General features: G+C 42.8%; 1 protein-coding gene and 2 pseudogenes across 1 annotated transcript; all 3 read left to right on the top strand.

The window, feature by feature from the left end:
* Nucleotides 1–1,058: 1,058 nt before the first annotated feature.
* On the top strand, nucleotides 1,059–1,400 carry LOC148014539 (31 kDa ribonucleoprotein, chloroplastic-like). The gene has a single exon (XM_087666562.1). It carries the CDS (start codon nucleotides 1,059–1,061, stop codon nucleotides 1,398–1,400), a length of 342 nt encoding a protein of 113 aa, XP_087522688.1.
* Nucleotides 1,401–8,108: 6,708 nt separating this feature from the next.
* Nucleotides 8,109–8,507, top strand: LOC148014538 (31 kDa ribonucleoprotein, chloroplastic pseudogene; annotated as a pseudogene).
* Nucleotides 8,508–15,215: 6,708 nt separating this feature from the next.
* LOC148014537 (31 kDa ribonucleoprotein, chloroplastic pseudogene) lies at nucleotides 15,216–15,614 on the top strand (annotated as a pseudogene).
* Nucleotides 15,615–19,307: the final 3,693 nt, after the last annotated feature.

Below are 19,307 nucleotides of genomic sequence, written 5' to 3'. Positions count from 1 at the left end.
AGGTGAGCTTCTCGAAGACCCTACTATGTACAGACGCATAGTAGGAAGTTTAATTTATATGACTATTACCCGGTGTCGTGTTGCTGCGCATCCGAGTCGTATACACCTCCATTTCTTTTGTTGTGCATTTGTGTTAATTTCTGCGTGTGATTCATTGTTTGTGTGATGCATTTTAATAATCCGCATCCAATGTATATATTCCCTTAGTGCATGCGCATGATTTTGTTTGGATGCATGATGTGCGTGTATTAGAAAAATATGAAAAACTGATGCCAAAGGATCTTTGTCCTGCTGCTATTTGAACTAGCTCTATGTGCAATGACAGCCTTGGTGTAAGTGTTTTGGAGATATGCTACAAGAAGGATATTTAAAGGAGGAATCAGAGTTGCTGCAAGATATGCCTCTTGCAAATAATCTTGGTTGCTTGGATGTCAATGTTGAATTTATGCAAAAGGCATGGTGACATATTACTAGCACAGCAAGGCTTTGACAAAAATTATGCTCATGTCAGACTTTTATAAAAGTGCTGGAATGAGGAAGGTCGCTTGCCTAATTTGACATGTGAACAAGAAAAAGAAAAACTAAAGATAGAGGAGAAAAGGAAGGGGAAAAGGAGACTAATTGGGGGAGAGAATTCAAATGGAAAAAAAAACAAGGAGAGAAAAAGCGGGAGGAAGTTACGAACAAGGGGAGAGAGAGAGGAAGATGGCACTATGCAGAGTAAGTGCAGAGAGAAGAAGAAAGACCAAAAGGCCTCCAGTAGAAGAGCCAACGACTGGTTGCTCTCCTTTGCATCATCAAGGTTTTGCAAGAATTGCAACATGTGCCATACCTTGAACTCGTGGTCCATCGAGGTGGTACGTCAGGCACTGTGAAGAGCACTTTGGATTTGCAGTCGAAGGTGGTGCACAACGATGAGCCGAAGGAATTGACAGGTTTGGGGCAACGGCAGTAGTAGGAGTGAACACAATGGCAGAAGCAGGGGTTTCGGCTTCGTCACCATGGGTTCGGTTGATGATGCAAATTGAGCAATAGAGAAATTCGATGGCAGGGAATTCATGGGGAGAAGGCTGAGGGTAAGCTTTCTTGATCAGTCCAGGAGTGAAGGACCTCGCTCTCGAATTGAAGACAGTCCCAACAAGTTATTTGTTGGAAATTTACCATGGGGCCTTGATGATATCTCTTTGGAAAATCTGTTCACAGAGTATGGGAAGGTGGTGGAGGCTAAAGTTGTGTATGATAGGGAGTCGGGAAGATCCCGTGGGTTTGGGTTTGTAACCTTATCTTCAATTGATGAAGTAAATGAAGCCATCAGCAAAATGGATGGAGCGGAGGTGCAAGGGAGGCCTTTGCGAGTGAATCTTGCATCAGACAGACCTCCTCCTAGACAGAACTTTTAAGTTATCAACGGAAAGCACTGTACAGCTCAAGGGATGGGATTGAACCAAGGAACTTGTTTTTGTACATGAAGCTTTTTACTTGCCAAGCAGAAAGTGATGCAGATTGGTCTCTTCGATTTTACTAAAAGGTTCTCTTTTGTTCTCTCTTCCGTGGTGTTCCAGAATGCAAGTTAGATAATCTCGTCAAAGGGATGATTGGAGCTTTTGAGTATTGTAGCACTTAGGCAGCTGAGTACTTGCAGGCCTGTTGGCAGTATACGTGTGGCTCCTAGAGCTTTTTGTAGTCAAAAGGATGATACATGATCAAGTGGGTGCTGATTGTAAATTATAGATATCAATTGCAGCTTAAGGTTTCTTGCAATGAAGAAAACTGACAGTAGTCACATTAGCTGCTCTGCAAGACAATGGTTTCACAAATGCTACATCAGGGAAAGCTCAACATACCAAAAGTGTGTGATAATGGAGTGGAGGTAAAGGACTTACTTTCGGGGTCTAGTTGTAGGCTTTGCTGGTGACAGAACCTGCAACAGAGGGTTGGTGCATTTGAACTGCCAGGGCTGCTGTTCCGATCAGTCTATCACAAGATTTTGGCGGTCCAAGATCGATTGCTGAGCATTGTAATTTGGTAGCCCGAGCTCGCGTCCAGATCTCCAGCACAAGGCCATTCAATGGGCTGGAAATACAATGCGGGATTGCTGCCATTGCACCTCGTTTTCAGCCTCGATATTACTCAATTTCTTCATCTCCAAAGTCCTCTCCTAAGCGGATAAATGTTATCTGTGCTCTGATTTATGCATTTTCAAGGGATGGACTGAGCAAAGAAAATGTGCGGCATAAAATGAATGAAGAAGCTGTTCAAAGAACAGAGACGACAAAGCTTTGTTTCACATGATAAGCTTCTATTAGGACCGTGTAACAAGCTATAAGGAGTGAATGCCATGGTCTACAAGATAAATTTTGATGCAGTGGATGCAAGAGTGTGCCCTTTATGCCATTATGGACTGCATTTCTCTGCAATAGATTTCAGATGCTAACCTGAGCAGTATACATGTCTGGAGCCTATGCATGCACTTATCAAATGCATTATCTGTTGGACTTGGAGTTTGAACAAGCTGTTTTAGTCTAAGTCCTGAATCTGTTTGAATTAATTGGTGCCCTGAAAACCAAGAACATACGCTTATTGTAAAGCAATGGACAGAATGTCATGCTTTGTCAATTATTTTGACTCTTCTTTTGTAATGAACTTGACAAGCAATTTAATGATCTTTGGCATCAAATATTGAGTTATCGAGATATTCTTGATAGTCTTTATTTCTTGCTGTACCTTGAACCCCGTGTTCTGCAGCTCTTGCACGAACTCTTTGACATTTTTGGTGAACCCGACGTGAAAGTGCTGTGTCATCAGCAAGATGGGAGACTCACAAGAAGAGATGACAGATGATAATGTCATGAAGAACCTGTTTCAGTCATTTACCATGTATATGCAGCAGCAAGTTCATGCAAAACGAGACAGTGATGCTATGGATGCCTTGAAAGCTGTCCAACAGGAGATGAAGCAGTTTAATGGCCAGCAAGTGTCAACTTACCTGCATTTGTATGAAGAAAAGATGAAGTTTTTTGGGGTTTCTCAAGATGTTTGGAGCCGCTACTTCTTGCGGATCGTGGTGCGCGCTCTTGAAGGTCGAATTGCAGAAATTCAAGAAGCACATGCAGGTTGGGCTGAATTTAAAAAGGCATTAAAAGATGAATATTTCCTGGAGGATACAGGTCTTATGAATCGCAGGAATTTTTTAGCATGGGTTTCTATGCCTAATAAGGGACTTTCTGTTACCGCTCTTCTGCGAGAGTTTGAAAGCCGTTATGATCAGTTGGATGGGACTGAATAGCAAGCTTTGGAGATGCAGAAAGTGGTGTTATTTTTGCAAGCTGCAGATGCTGATTTGCAGGAAAAGTTGGATGATCTTTTGGAAGATCAAGCTACTGATTCAGGTTTAAAGACTGAGTGGAGACATGTCATTGATGCTGTGAATGCTCTTGTCAAGAAGCAGCGCAGGAGAGTCAGATTGCATCGTAATACAGGATTAGTTCCTGAAAAATCCTTGGAGACTTCTTCTTCTACCCCTGTTGCAGCTTCTTTGCCTAAGCCTACTCCTCCTGTTGTGAATCCACCAGTACCTGCTGCTCCAGTGCCCTTATCTGTAGATGATGTTATTAAAGGCTTGGCGGATTTGACGATTGAAGCAGTCAAAGCTGAAGTTGGTAAGTTAAAGGAGCAACTTATGTCAGTACCTGCTGTAGCACCAGCTCCAGTGACTGCTTTTCCAGCTGGTCAAAGAAAAGGGCGACGATGTATTTGGTGTGATAGTACAGAGCACCAACACTGCAGAGATTGTGATGCTTTTCAGGAAGCACGTAAGAAGAATGTAGTGTTCTGGGGACAAGATGGGAAGATATGGCTGACAGAGACTGGCGCTCCTCTTGACACGAACTTTGGTAAGGGAGATATGAAGAAGCTTGTTGATGATATGGCTGCGCGATCAGCTTATGTGAGTGTTAGAGGAGATGCTTCAGCTTTTGGAGTTCAGCTTGAGCAGAAATCTGATGGAGACTCTGCTTTATGGTCTTCTGCCTTGGAGATAGCGAGAAGAGGGAAAGTTCAAACTTCTACTATGACTTGTGTGGGCTCTAGCATCCGAGGAGAAACAGGATGGGATTCTCCTGTTGACAGGTATTCTATTTTTGCTTATATTGCTAAAACGCAGGGTTTAGATGCCATGGTTGAGGAAAAGAGAAGAAGAGATGAGGAGGGTCCTAGCTCCTCCAAAAAGACTAGAGGGGGTGACTTTGTTTCACCACCTGTTACAGCTCCACCTATGTCAAATTCTCCAACTCAAACAGGTTCCGATCAACCAATGGGAGACAAGCAGAAGGAAAAGAAGCAACCAAGAAAAGAGCCAGGATTCAAGCTCTTGTCAGACCTTGATATGCAAACGGATATGAGTAAGATTTTTCATGAAAGAATTTTGAATAGTGAAGTCACTTTTACTGTTGGAGAGGCTCTTGGGATTGCTAGAAGAGAAATACAGGATCAGATGCAGGATCTTTTGCGGAGGAAACGACATGCGATGGAAGGACCTGCTTTACAGGGATTGTGGCATGGAGCTCTTGGGGAAGAGCATGATGATGCAGTGATGGTTGAGAATGCTTCTGTTAATCCACAATTGGAGAAAATAGTGCAGCCTATGCAGTATGAAGATGATGAGACCCCTATTCTCATTCCTCACAGCCATTTTTCACGAAGTCATTGGGCTAGAGCAACCACTGAGACAGTGGTAAGGATTGGAGAGAAACAAATTCCCTTGATTGCTTTAGTTGATCATGGTTCTGAGATTAATCTTATTGCTCGAGGTGTTTATGAGAGTGGCAACTGGCCTATGGATGCAGAGCATGGCTGGCGCATGAGAGCCGCCAATAATACTTCTGGTGATATGTATGCTGCTTATCCGAGTATCAGAATTTCTATTGGTAATGTTGAAGAGGATTATCATTGCTTTGTTCATGATTCATACTCTTATCCGATTATTCTTGGACAGCCTTTCATTACAGAAGCAAGAATGGAAACAAAAGTGATGGATGACGGATCAGCTTATGCACGGATACGCAGTAAAGATGGTATGCGAGCTGTTCAGTTTATGACTGTTGGGGTAAATCATCCGAGAAACAGGGACTCCTTGCGTGAGGCACCACTACCTGCGAAGGAGTTGGATTTTCATTAGGTACCGCTGTCTTGCGAGACGCCAGTGGTACAGAGCGGAGAAAAGAGGAGATCTCGCCTCCTGGCAGCCAGTCTTTCTCCAATAACTTTGTTGGGATTACTTCAGATAGTTCAGTAAGTTATCAGAAAATTTCAGATTTGCCTAGAGTTGCCACGCAGTACATTGGTCGTAAGGAGAAAGAGTTGAAGAATGCAGGTATTTTGCAAGCAGAAGAGCATGTAGATGGATTGTATGAAGGGATGTCTTATGCAGATACATTGTTTGAGATGAGAGCAATGCTGAAAACTGATGTACGCAAGGGTTCAAAGATCATACCTGTGCAAACCTTGGATATGTTTCAGGAAATTTCTGGTTTTATGCTGCAAACAGAGTTAGAGGCTGAGAAAACTCAGCAAACTGAATTTATGGCTGATCTTGATCAGCTAATAGAATTGCAGAGGGCTGAATCCATTCAGCCAACAGAGTTGAATGCAGAAAAATTTCTGCATACAGAGTTTCAGGATGCATCTATGCAGTCCATAGAGCCGAGGGCTGAATTCATTCAGCCAACAGAGTTGAATGCAGAAAAATTTCTGCATACAGAGTTTCAGGCTGCACCCATGCAGTCCATAGAGCTAAAGGCTGAAATTTTTCAGCCAACAGAGTTGAAAGATGCTGAAAATCTGCAGAAATTGCAGCAAAGGAAAGAGTGCCTGAATGATGCCAAGGTTGACACAAAATATAAAACAGTTGATAAGAAGGTTAAGCCAGTTGCAGGCCCGCTTCCTTCTGATAGTGATGAGCAGATTGAAAAAGCTATGAAGCAGCCTATATTGAGGGAACCTGCAAATATTGGACATAAGTTTACAGCTGAAACTCTTGCAGAATTGAAGATTGGAAATGAAGATTTTTTGCTTCCAGTGGAAAAAGAATGTTTTAGAGAGATGCTTGGACGTCATGGTAAGGCATTTGCTTTCTTTCCACATGAAATTGGTTGCATTAGTCCCGAATTGGTTGCACCTATGGTCATCTTCACTGTTCCTCATGTACCATGGAATATACGCCCTATACCTGTGCCTAAAGCACACTTGCCAAAGCTGATAGAGTTGCTGAATGAGAAGATTAAAATGGGGATTTTGGAACCCTCTTCTGCACCCTATTCTAACAGGTGGTTTACTGTACCAAAGAAGAATGGTACTTTGAGATTTATTCAGGATATGCAGCCCGTGAACAAAGTGACAATCAGGAATGTGGGAACACGTCCAGTTGTGGATGAATTTGCTGAGGCTTTTGTAGGACGAGCCATCTATTCACTAGGTGACTTGTATTCAGGTTATGATCAGTTTCAGCTTGCCTTGGAAAGCAGGGATATTACTACTATGCGGACACCTATTGGTCTAGTGAGGATGTGTACCTTGCCACAAGGTGCTACAAACTCAGTTGCTCATATGATGAATGCTATGCATAGAGTTCTTCGAGACTATATTCCGCAGTATACCATGCCTTTTCTAGATGATGTGCCTATTAAGGGTTGTGAAGAAGAAGAAAAGAATGAAAGTCTTGATTTGGGTGGATGTAGACAGTTTGTGGCTGATCACTTGAATGCTTGCGAACAAATATTGACACGATTAGAGGAGGTAAATTTGACACTTTCAGGGCTGAAATCTGTCTTTGCTGTTAATGAAGTCATCATAGTTGGGCATATGGTTGGTTATTATGGCAGAAAGCCTTCTCCTGCAAAGGTGGATGCCATAAACAGGATTGGAGAGTATTGCTCGACTACTTCATAGGTGCGGAGATTTGTGGGAGCTTGCGTATTTTACATGATTTGGATTCCTCATTTTGCTCATATTGTAGATGTTCTCTATCAGCTGTTTCGAAAGGGGCAGAAATTTCATTGGGATGATGAAGCTGATGGAGAAACAGGTTTACTAGAATCAGAAGATGGACTTGACCTGTTTGTGGAGTTGAATGATCCTGGATAGTTGGCACATCCGGAGGATGCGCAAGTTTAGAGGGGGTGGATGTCGTGTTGCTGCGCATCCGAGTCGTATACACCTCCATTTCTTTTGTTGTGCATTTGTGTTAATTTCTGTGTGTGATTCATTGTTTGTGTGATGCATTTTAATAATCCGCATCCAATGTATATATTCCCTTAGTGCATGCGCATGATTTTGTTTGGATGCATGATGTGCGTGTATTAGAAAAATATGAAAAACTGATGCCAAAGGATCTTTGTCCTGCTGCTATTTGAACTAGCTCTATGTGCAATGACAGCCTTGGTGCAAGTGTTTTGGAGATATGCTACAAGAAGGATATTTAAAGGAGGAATCAGAGTTGCTGCAAGATATGCCTCTTGCAAATAATCTTGGTTGCTTGGATGTCAATGTTGAATTTATGCAAATGGCATGGTGACATATTACTAGCACAGCAAGGCTTTGACAAAAATTATGCTCATGTCAGACTTTTATAAAAGTGCTGGAATGAGGAAGGTCGCTTGCCTAATTTGACATGTGAACAAGAAAAAGAAAAACTAAAGATAGAGGAGAAAAGGAAGGGGAAAAGGAGACTAATTGGGGGAGAGAATTCAAATGGAAAAAAAAACAAGGAGAGAAAAAGCGGGAGGAAGTTACGAACAAGGGGAGAGAGAGAGGAAGATGGCACTATGCAGAGTAAGTGCAGAGAGAAGAAGAAAGACCAAAAGGCCTCCAGTAGAAGAGCCAACGACTGGTTGCTCTCCTCTGCATCATCAAGGTTTTGCAAGAATCGCAACATGTGCCATACCTTGAACTCGTGGTCCATCGAGGTGGTACGTCAGGCACTGTGAAGAGCACTTTGGATTTGCAGTCGAAGGTGGTGCACAACGATGAGCCGAAGGAATTGACAGGTTTGGGGCAACGGCAGTAGTAGGAGTGAACACAATGGCAGAAGCAGGGGTTTCGGCTTCGTCCCCATGGGCTCGGTTGATGATGCAAATTCAGCAATAGAGAAATTCGATGGCAGGGAATTCATGGGGAGAAGGCTGAGGGTAAGCTTTCCTGATCAGTCCAGGAGTGAAGGACCTCGCTCTCGAATTGAAGACAGTCCCAACAAGTTATTTGTTGGAAATTTACCATGGGGCCTTGATGATATCTCTTTGGAAAATCTGTTCACAGAGTATGGGAAGGTGGTGGAGGCTAAAGTTGTGTATGATAGGGAGTCGAGAAGATCCCGTGGGTTTGGGTTTGTAACCTTATCTTCAATTGATGAAGTAAATGAAGCCATCAGCAAAATGGATGGAGCGGAGGTGCAAGGGAGGCCTTTGCGAGTGAATCTTGCATCAGACAGACCTCCTCCTAGACAGAACTTTTAAGTTATCAACGGAAAGCACTGTACAGCTCAAGGGATGGGATTGAACCAAGGAACTTGTTTTTGTACATGAAGCTTTTTACTTGCCAAGCAGAAAGTGATGCAGATTGGTCTCTTCGATTTTACTAAAAGGTTCTCTTTTGTTCTCTCTTCCGTGGTGTTCCAGAATGCAAGTTAGATAATCTCGTCAAAGGGATGATTGGAGCTTTTGAGTATTGTAGCACTTAGGCAGCTGAGTACTTGCAGGCCTGTTGGCAGTATACGTGTGGCTCCTAGAGCTTTTTGTAGTCAAAAGGATGATACATGATCAAGTGGGTGCTGATTGTAAATTATAGATATCAATTGCAGCTTAAGGTTTCTTGCAATGAAGAAAACTGACAGTAGTCACATTAGCTGCTCTGCAAGACAATGGTTTCACAAATGCTACATCAGGGAAAGCTCAACATACCAAAAGTGTGTGATAATGGAGTGGAGGTAAAGGACTTACTTTCGGGGTCTAGTTGTAGGCTTTACTGGTGACAGAACCTGCAACAGAGGGTTGGTGCATTTGAACTGCCAGGGCTGCTGTTCCGATCAGTCTATCACAAGATTTTGGCGGTCCAAGATCGATTGCTGAGCATTGTAATTTGGTAGCCCGAGCTCGCGTCCAGATCTCCAGCACAAGGCCATTCAATGGGCTGGAAATACAATGCGGGATTGCTGCCATTGCACCTCGTTTTCAGCCTCGATATTACTCAATTTCTTCATCTCCAAAGTCCTCTCCTAAGCGGATAAATGTTATCTGTGCTCTGATTTATGCATTTTCAAGGGATGGACTGAGCAAAGAAAATGTGCGGCATAAAATGAATGAAGAAGCTGTTCAAAGAACAGAGACGACAAAGCTTTGTTTCACATGATAAGCTTCTATTAGGACCGTGTAACAAGCTATAAGGAGTGAATGCCATGGTCTACAAGATAAATTTTGATGCAGTGGATGCAAGAGTGTGCCCTTTATGCCATTATGGACTGCATTTCTCTGCAATAGATTTCAGATGCTAACCTGAGCAGTATACATGTCTGGAGCCTATGCATGCACTTATCAAATGCATTATCTGTTGGACTTGGAGTTTGAACAAGCTGTTTTAGTCTAAGTCCTGAATCTGTTTGAATTAATTGGTGCCCTGAAAACCAAGAACATACGCTTATTGTAAAGCAATGGACAGAATGTCATGCTTTGTCAATTATTTTGACTCTTCTTTTGTAATGAACTTGACAAGCAATTTAATGATCTTTGGCATCAAATATTGAGTTATCGAGATATTCTTGATAGTCTTTATTTCTTGCTGTACCTTGAACCCCGTGTTCTGCAGCTCTTGCACGAACTCTTTGACATTTTTGGTGAACCCGACGTGAAAGTGCTGTGTCATCAGCAAGATGGGAGACTCGCAAGAAGAGATGACAGATGATAATGTCATGAAGAACCTGTTTCAGTCATTTACCATGTATATGCAGCAGCAAGTTCATGCAAAACGAGACAGTGATGCTATGGATGCCTTGAAAGCTGTCCAACAGGAGATGAAGCAGTTTAATGGCCAGCAAGTGTCAACTTACCTGCATTTGTATGAAGAAAAGATGAAGTTTTTTGGGGTTTCTCAAGATGTTTGGAGCCGCTACTTCTTGCGGATCGTGGTGCGCGCTCTTGAAGGTCGAATTGCAGAAATTCAAGAAGCACATGCAGGTTGGGCTGAATTTAAAAAGGCATTAAAAGATGAATATTTCCTGGAGGATACAGGTCTTATGAATCGCAGGAATTTTTTAGCATGGGTTTCTATGCCTAATAAGGGACTTTCTGTTACCGCTCTTCTGCGAGAGTTTGAAAGCCGTTATGATCAGTTGGATGGGACTGAACAGCAAGCTTTGGAGATGCAGAAAGTGGTGTTATTTTTGCAAGCTGCAGATGCTGATTTGCAGGAAAAGTTGGATGATCTTTTGGAAGATCAAGCTACTGATTCAGGTTTAAAGACTGAGTGGAGACATGTCATTGATGCTGTGAATGCTCTTGTCAAGAAGCAGCGCAGGAGAGTCAGATTGCATCGTAATACAGGATTAGTTCCTGAAAAATCCTTGGAGACTTCTTCTTCTACCCCTGTTGCAGCTTCTTTGCCTAAGCCTACTCCTCCTGTTGTGAATCCACCAGTACCTGCTGCTCCAGTGCCCTTATCTGTAGATGATGTTATTAAAGGCTTGGCGGATTTGACGATTGAAGCAGTCAAAGCTGAAGTTGGTAAGTTAAAGGAGCAACTTATGTCAGTACCTGCTGTAGCACCAGCTCCAGTGACTGCTTTTCCAGCTGGTCAAAGAAAAGGGCGACGATGTATTTGGTGTGATAGTACAGAGCACCAACACTGCAGAGATTGTGATGCTTTTCAGGAAGCACGTAAGAAGAATGTAGTGTTCTGGGGACAAGATGGGAAGATATGGCTGACAGAGACTGGCGCTCCTCTTGACACGAACTTTGGTAAGGGAGGTATGAAGAAGCTTGTTGATGATATGGCTGCGCGATCAGCTTATGTGAGTGTTAGAGGAGATGCTTCAGCTTTTGGAGTTCAGCTTGAGCAGAAATCTGATGGAGACTCTGCTTTATGGTCTTCTGCCTTGGAGATAGCGAGAAGAGGGAAAGTTCAAACTTCTACTATGACTTGTGTGGGCTCTAGCATCCGAGGAGAAACAGGATGGGATTCTCCTGTTGACAGGTATTCTATTTTTGCTTATATTGCTAAAACGCAGGGTTTAGATGCCATGGTTGAGGAAAAGAGAAGAAGAGATGAGGAGGGTCCTAGCTCCTCCAAAAAGACTAGAGGGGGTGACTTTGTTTCACCACCTGTTACAGCTCCACCTATGTCAAATTCTCCAACTCAAACAGGTTCCGATCAACCAATGGGAGACAAGCAGAAGGAAAAGAAGCAACCAAGAAAAGAGCCAGGATTCAAGCTCTTGTCAGACCTTGATATGCAAACGGATATGAGTAAGATTTTTCATGAAAGAATTTTGAATAGTGAAGTCACTTTTACTGTTGGAGAGGCTCTTGGGATTGCTAGAAGAGAAATACAGGATCAGATGCAGGATCTTTTGCGGAGGAAACGACATGCGATGGAAGGACCTGCTTTACAGGGATTGTGGCATGGAGCTCTTGGGGAAGAGCATGATGATGCAGTGATGGTTGAGAATGCTTCTGTTAATCCACAATTGGAGAAAATAGTGCAGCCTATGCAGTATGAAGATGATGAGACCCCTATTCTCATTCCTCACAGCCATTTTTCACGAAGTCATTGGGCTAGAGCAACCACTGAGACAGTGGTAAGGATTGGAGAGAAACAAATTCCCTTGATTGCTTTAGTTGATCATGGTTCTGAGATTAATCTTATTGCTCGAGGTGTTTATGAGAGTGGCAACTGGCCTATGGATGCAGAGCATGGCTGGCGCATGAGAGCCGCCAATAATACTTCTGGTGATATGTATGCTGCTTATCCGAGTATCAGAATTTCTATTGGTAATGTTGAAGAGGATTATCATTGCTTTGTTCAGGATTCATGCTCTTATCCGATTATTCTTGGACAGCCTTTCATTACAGAAGCAAGAATGGAAACAAAAGTGATGGATGACGGATCAGCTTATGCACGGATACGCAGTAAAGATGGTATGCGAGCTGTTCAGTTTATGACTGTTGGGGTAAATCATCCGAGAAACAGGGACTCCTTGCGTGAGGCACCACTACCTGCGAAGGAGTTGGATTTTCATTAGGTACCGCTGTCTTGCGAGACGCCAGTGGTACAGAGCGGAGAAAAGAGGAGATCTCGCCTCCTGGCAGCCAGTCTTTCTCCAATAACTTTGTTGGGATTACTTCAGATAGTTCAGTAAGTTATCAGAAAATTTCAGATTTGCCTAGAGTTGCCACGCAGTACATTGGTCGTAAGGAGAAAGAGTTGAAGAATGCAGGTATTTTGCAAGCAGAAGAGCATGTAGATGGATTGTATGAAGGGATGTCTTATGCAGATACATTGTTTGAGATGAGAGCAATGCTGAAAACTGATGTACGCAAGGGTTCAAAGATCATACCTGTGCAAACCTTGGATATGTTTCAGGAAATTTCTGGTTTTATGCTGCAAACAGAGTTAGAGGCTGAGAAAACTCAGCAAACTGAATTTATGGCTGATCTTGATCAGCTAATAGAATTGCAGAGGGCTGAATCCATTCAGCCAACAGAGTTGAATGCAGAAAAATTTCTGCATACAGAGTTTCAGGATGCATCTATGCAGTCCATAGAGCCGAGGGCTGAATTCATTCAGCCAACAGAGTTGAATGCAGAAAAATTTCTGCATACAGAGTTTCAGGCTGCACCCATGCAGTCCATAGAGCTAAAGGCTGAAATTTTTCAGCCAACAGAGTTGAAAGATGCTGAAAATCTGCAGAAATTGCAGCAAAGGAAAGAGTGCCTGAATGATGCCAAGGTTGACACAAAATATAAAACAGTTGATAAGAAGGTTAAGCCAGTTGCAGGCCCGCTTCCTTCTGATAGTGATGAGCAGATTGAAAAAGCTATGAAGCAGCCTATATTGAGGGAACCTGCAAATATTGGACATAAGTTTACAGCTGAAACTCTTGCAGAATTGAAGATTGGAAATGAAGATTTTTTGCTTCCAGTGGAAAAAGAATGTTTTAGAGAGATGCTTGGACGTCATGGTAAGGCATTTGCTTTCTTTCCACATGAAATTGGTTGCATTAGTCCCGAATTGGTTGCACCTATGGTCATCTTCACTGTTCCTCATGTACCATGGAATATACGCCCTATACCTGTGCCTAAAGCACACTTGCCAAAGCTGATAGAGTTGCTGAATGAGAAGATTAAAATGGGGATTTTGGAACCCTCTTCTGCACCCTATTCTAACAGGTGGTTTACTGTACCAAAGAAGAATGGTACTTTGAGATTTATTCAGGATATGCAGCCCGTGAACAAAGTGACAATCAGGAATGTGGGAACACGTCCAGTTGTGGATGAATTTGCTGAGGCTTTTGTAGGACGAGCCATCTATTCACTAGGTGACTTGTATTCAGGTTATGATCAGTTTCAGCTTGCCTTGGAAAGCAGGGATATTACTACTATGCGGACACCTATTGGTCTAGTGAGGATGTGTACCTTGCCACAAGGTGCTACAAACTCAGTTGCTCATATGATGAATGCTATGCATAGAGTTCTTCGAGACTATATTCCGCAGTATACCATGCCTTTTCTAGATGATGTGCCTATTAAGGGTTGTGAAGAAGAAGAAAAGAATGAAAGTCTTGATTTGGGTGGATGTAGACAGTTTGTGGCTGATCACTTGAATGCTTGCGAACAAATATTGACACGATTAGAGGAGGTAAATTTGACACTTTCAGGGCTGAAATCTGTCTTTGCTGTTAATGAAGTCATCATAGTTGGGCATATGGTTGGTTATTATGGCAGAAAGCCTTCTCCTGCAAAGGTGGATGCCATAAACAGGATTGGAGAGTATTGCTCGACTACTTCATAGGTGCGGAGATTTGTGGGAGCTTGCGTATTTTACATGATTTGGATTCCTCATTTTGCTCATATTGTAGATGTTCTCTATCAGCTGTTTCGAAAGGGGCAGAAATTTCATTGGGATGATGAAGCTGATGGAGAAACAGGTTTACTAGAATCAGAAGATGGACTTGACCTGTTTGTGGAGTTGAATGATCCTGGATAGTTGGCACATCCGGAGGATGCGCAAGTTTAGAGGGGGTGGATGTCGTGTTGCTGCGCATCCGAGTCGTATACACCTCCATTTCTTTTGTTGTGCATTTGTGTTAATTTCTGCGTGTGATTCATTGTTTGTGTGATGCATTTTAATAATCCGCATCCAATGTATATATTCCCTTAGTGCATGCGCATGATTTTGTTTGGATGCATGATGTACGTGTATTAGAAAAATATGAAAAACTGATGCCAAAGGATCTTTGTCCTGCTGCTATTTGAACTAGCTCTATGTGCAATGACAGCCTTGGTGCAAGTGTTTTGGAGATATGCTACAAGAAGGATATTTAAAGGAGGAATCAGAGTTGCTGCAAGATATGCCTCTTGCAAATAATCTTGGTTGCTTGGATGTCAATGTTGAATTTATGCAAAAGGCATGGTGACATATTACTAGCACAGCAAGGCTTTGACAAAAATTATGCTCATGTCAGACTTTTATAAAAGTGCTGGAATGAGGAAGGTCGCTTGCCTAATTTGACATGTGAACAAGAAAAAGAAAAACTAAAGATAGAGGAGAAAAGGAAGGGGAAAAGGAGACTAATTGGGGGAGAGAATTCAAATGGAAAAAAAAACAAGGAGAGAAAAAGCGGGAGGAAGTTACGAACAAGGGGAGAGAGAGAGGAAGATGGCACTATGCAGAGTAAGTGCAGAGAGAAGAAGAAAGACCAAAAGGCCTCCAGTAGAAGAGCCAACGACTGGTTGCTCTCCTCTGCATCATCAAGGTTTTGCAAGAATCGCAACATGTGCCATACCTTGAACTCGTGGTCCATCGAGGTGGTACGTCAGGCACTGTGAAGAGCACTTTGGATTTGCAGTCGAAGGTGGTGCACAACGATGAGCCGAAGGAATTGACAGGTTTGGGGCAACGGCAGTAGTAGGAGTGAACACAATGGCAGAAGCAGGGGTTTCGGCTTCGTCCCCATGGGCTCGGTTGATGATGCAAATTCAGCAATAGAGAAATTCGATGGCAGGGAATTCATGGGGAGAAGGCTGAGGGTAAGCTTTCCTGATCAGTCCAGGAGTGAAGGACCTCGCTCTCGAATTGAAGACAGTCCCAACAAGTTATTTGTTGGAAATTTACCATGGGGCCTTGATGATATCTCTTTGGAAAATCTGTTCACAGAGTATGGGAAGGTGGTGGAGGCTAAAGTTGTGTATGATAGGGAGTCGAGAAGATCCCGTGGGTTTGGGTTTGTAACCTTATCTTCAATTGATGAAGTAAATGAAGCCATCAGCAAAATGGATGGAGCGGAGGTGCAAGGGAGGCCTTTGCGAGTGAATCTTGCATCAGACAGACCTCCTCCTAGACAGAACTTTTAAGTTATCAACGGAAAGCACTGTACAGCTCAAGGGATGGGATTGAACCAAGGAACTTGTTTTTGTACATGAAGCTTTTTACTTGCCAAGCAGAAAGTGATGCAGATTGGTCTCTTCGATTTTACTAAAAGGTTCTCTTTTGTTCTCTCTTCCGTGGTGTTCCAGAATGCAAGTTAGATAATCTCGTCAAAGGGATGATTGGAGCTTTTGAGTATTGTAGCACTTAGGCAGCTGAGTACTTGCAGGCCTGTTGGCAGTATACGTGTGGCTCCTAGAGCTTTTTGTAGTCAAAAGGATGATACATGATCAAGTGGGTGCTGATTGTAAATTATAGATATCAATTGCAGCTTAAGGTTTCTTGCAATGAAGAAAACTGACAGTAGTCACATTAGCTGCTCTGCAAGACAATGGTTTCACAAATGCTACATCAGGGAAAGCTCAACATACCAAAAGTGTGTGATAATGGAGTGGAGGTAAAGGACTTACTTTCGGGGTCTAGTTGTAGGCTTTGCTGGTGACAGAACCTGCAACAGAGGGTTGGTGCATTTGAACTGCCAGGGCTGCTGTTCCGATCAGTCTATCACAAGATTTTGGCGGTCCAAGATCGATTGCTGAGCATTGTAATTTGGTAGCCCGAGCTCGCGTCCAGATCTCCAGCACAAGGCCATTCAATGGGCTGGAAATACAATGCGGGATTGCTGCCATTGCACCTCGTTTTCAGCCTCGATATTACTCAATTTCTTCATCTCCAAAGTCCTCTCCTAAGCGGATAAATGTTATCTGTGCTCTGATTTATGCATTTTCAAGGGATGGACTGAGCAAAGAAAATGTGCGGCATAAAATGAATGAAGAAGCTGTTCAAAGAACAGAGACGACAAAGCTTTGTTTCACATGATAAGCTTCTATTAGGACCGTGTAACAAGCTATAAGGAGTGAATGCCATGGTCTACAAGATAAATTTTGATGCAGTGGATGCAAGAGTGTGCCCTTTATGCCATTATGGACTGCATTTCTCTGCAATAGATTTCAGATGCTAACCTGAGCAGTATACATGTCTGGAGCCTATGCATGCACTTATCAAATGCATTATCTGTTGGACTTGGAGTTTGAACAAGCTGTTTTAGTCTAAGTCCTGAATCTGTTTGAATTAATTGGTGCCCTGAAAACCAAGAACATACGCTTATTGTAAAGCAATGGACAGAATGTCATGCTTTGTCAATTATTTTGACTCTTCTTTTGTAATGAACTTGACAAGCAATTTAATGATCTTTGGCATCAAATATTGAGTTATCGAGATATTCTTGATAGTCTTTATTTCTTGCTGTACCTTGAACCCCGTGTTCTGCAGCTCTTGCACGAACTCTTTGACATTTTTGGTGAACCCGACGTGAAAGTGCTGTGTCATCAGCAAGATGGGAGACTCGCAAGAAGAGATGACAGATGATAATGTCATGAAGAACCTGTTTCAGTCATTTACCATGTATATGCAGCAGCAAGTTCATGCAAAACGAGACAGTGATGCTATGGATGCCTTGAAAGCTGTCCAACAGGAGATGAAGCAGTTTAATGGCCAGCAAGTGTCAACTTACCTGCATTTGTATGAAGAAAAGATGAAGTTTTTTGGGGTTTCTCAAGATGTTTGGAGCCGCTACTTCTTGCGGATCGTGGTGCGCGCTCTTGAAGGTCGAATTGCAGAAATTCAAGAAGCACATGCAGGTTGGGCTGAATTTAAAAAGGCATTAAAAGATGAATATTTCCTGGAGGATACAGGTCTTATGAATCGCAGGAATTTTTTAGCATGGGTTTCTATGCCTAATAAGGGACTTTCTGTTACCGCTCTTCTGCGAGAGTTTGAAAGCCGTTATGATCAGTTGGATGGGACTGAACAGCAAGCTTTGGAGATGCAAAAAGTGGTGTTATTTTTGCAAGCTGCAGATGCTGATTTGCAGGAAAAGTTGGATGATCTTTTGGAAGATCAAGCTACTGATTCAGGTTTAAAGACTGAGTGGAGACATGTCATTGATGCTGTGAATGCTCTTGTCAAGAAGCAGCGCAGGAGAGTCAGATTGCATCGTAATACAGGATTAGTTCCTGAAAAATCCTTGGAGACTTCTTCTTCTACCCCTGTTGCAGCTTCTTTGCCTAAGCCTACTCCTCCTGTTGTGAATCCACCAGTACCTGCTGCTCCAGTGCCCTTATCTGTAGATGATGTTATTAAAGGCTTGGCGGATTTGACGATTGAAGCAGTCAAAGCTGAATTTGGTAAGTTAAAGGAGCAACTTATGTCAGTACCTGCTGTAGCACCAGCTCCAGTGACTGCTTTTCCAGCTGGTCAAAGAAAAGGGCGACGATGTATTTGGTGTGATAGTACAGAGCACCAACACTGCAGAGATTGTGATGCTTTTCAGGAAGCACGTAAGAAGAATGTAGTGTTCTGGGGACAAGATGGGAAGATATGGCTGACAGAGACTGGCGCTCCTCTTGACACGAACTTTGGTAAGGGAGGTATGAAGAAGCTTGTTGATGATATGGCTGCGCGATCAGCTTATGTGAGTGTTAGAGGAGATGCTTCAGCTTTTGGAGTTCAGCTTGAGCAGAAATCTGATGGAGACTCTGCTTTATGGTCTTCTGCCTTGGAGATAGCGAGAAGAGGGAAAGTTCAAACTTCTACTATGACTTGTGTGGGCTCTAGCATCCGAGGAGAAACAGGATGGGATTCTCCTGTTGACAGGTATTCTATTTTTGCTTATATTGCTAAAACGCAGGGTTTAGATGCCATGGTTGAGGAAAAGAGAAGAAGAGATGAGGAGGGTCCTAGCTCCTCCAAAAAGACTAGAGGGGGTGACTTTGTTTCACCACCTGTTACAGCTCCACCTATGTCAAATTCTCCAACTCAAACAGGTTCCGATCAACCAATGGGAGACAAGCAGAAGGAAAAGAAGCAACCAAGAAAAGAGCCAGGATTCAAGCTCTTGTCAGACCTTGATATGCAAACGGATATGAGTAAGATTTTTCATGAAAGAATTTTGAATAGTGAAGTCACTTTTACTGTTGGAGAGGCTCTTGGGATTGCTAGAAGAGAAATACAGGATCAGATGCAGGATCTTTTGCGGAGGAAACGACATGCGATGGAAGGACCTGCTTTACAGGGATTGTGGCATGGAGCTCTTGGGGAAGAGCATGATGATGCAGTGATGGTTGAGAATGCTTCTGTTAATCCACAATTGGAGAAAATAGTGCAGCCTATGCAGTATGAAGATGATGAGACCCCTATTCTCATTCCTCACAGCCATTTTTCACGAAGTCATTGGGCTAGAGCAACCACTGAGACAGTGGTAAGGATTGGAGAGAAACAAATTCCCTTGATTGCTTTAGTTGATCATGGTTCTGAGATTAATCTTATTGCTCGAGGTGTTTATGAGAGTGGCAACTGGCCCATGGATGCAGAGCATGGCTGGCGCATGAGAGCCGCCAATAATACTTCTGGTGATATGTATGCTGCTTATCCGAGTATCAGAATTTCTATTGGTAATGTTGAAGAGGATTATCATTGCTTTGTTCAGGATTCATGCTCTTATCCGATTATTATTGGACAGCCTTTCATTACAGAAGCAAGAATGGAAACAAAAGTGATGGATGACGGATCAGCTTATGCACGGATACGCAGTAAAGATGGTATGCGAGCTGTTCAGTTTA

The sequence above is a fragment of the Lygodium microphyllum genome, chromosome 25 (genome assembly GCF_053477565.2).
Source record: "Lygodium microphyllum isolate KBCC chromosome 25, Lygodium_microphyllum_v1.1.10, whole genome shotgun sequence".
In the NCBI taxonomy this organism is placed as follows: Eukaryota; Viridiplantae; Streptophyta; class Polypodiopsida; order Schizaeales; family Lygodiaceae; genus Lygodium; species Lygodium microphyllum.
The sequence above is the reverse complement of the archived record's forward strand: the minus strand, read 5'-3'. Positions and strand labels throughout refer to the sequence as shown.

What these genes read in the sequence shown, in the direction of transcription:
- LOC148014539 (XM_087666562.1), top strand. Translation starts at nt 1,059, where the DNA reads ATGGGGAGAAGGCTGAGGGTAAGCTTTCTTGATCAGTCCAGGAGTGAA.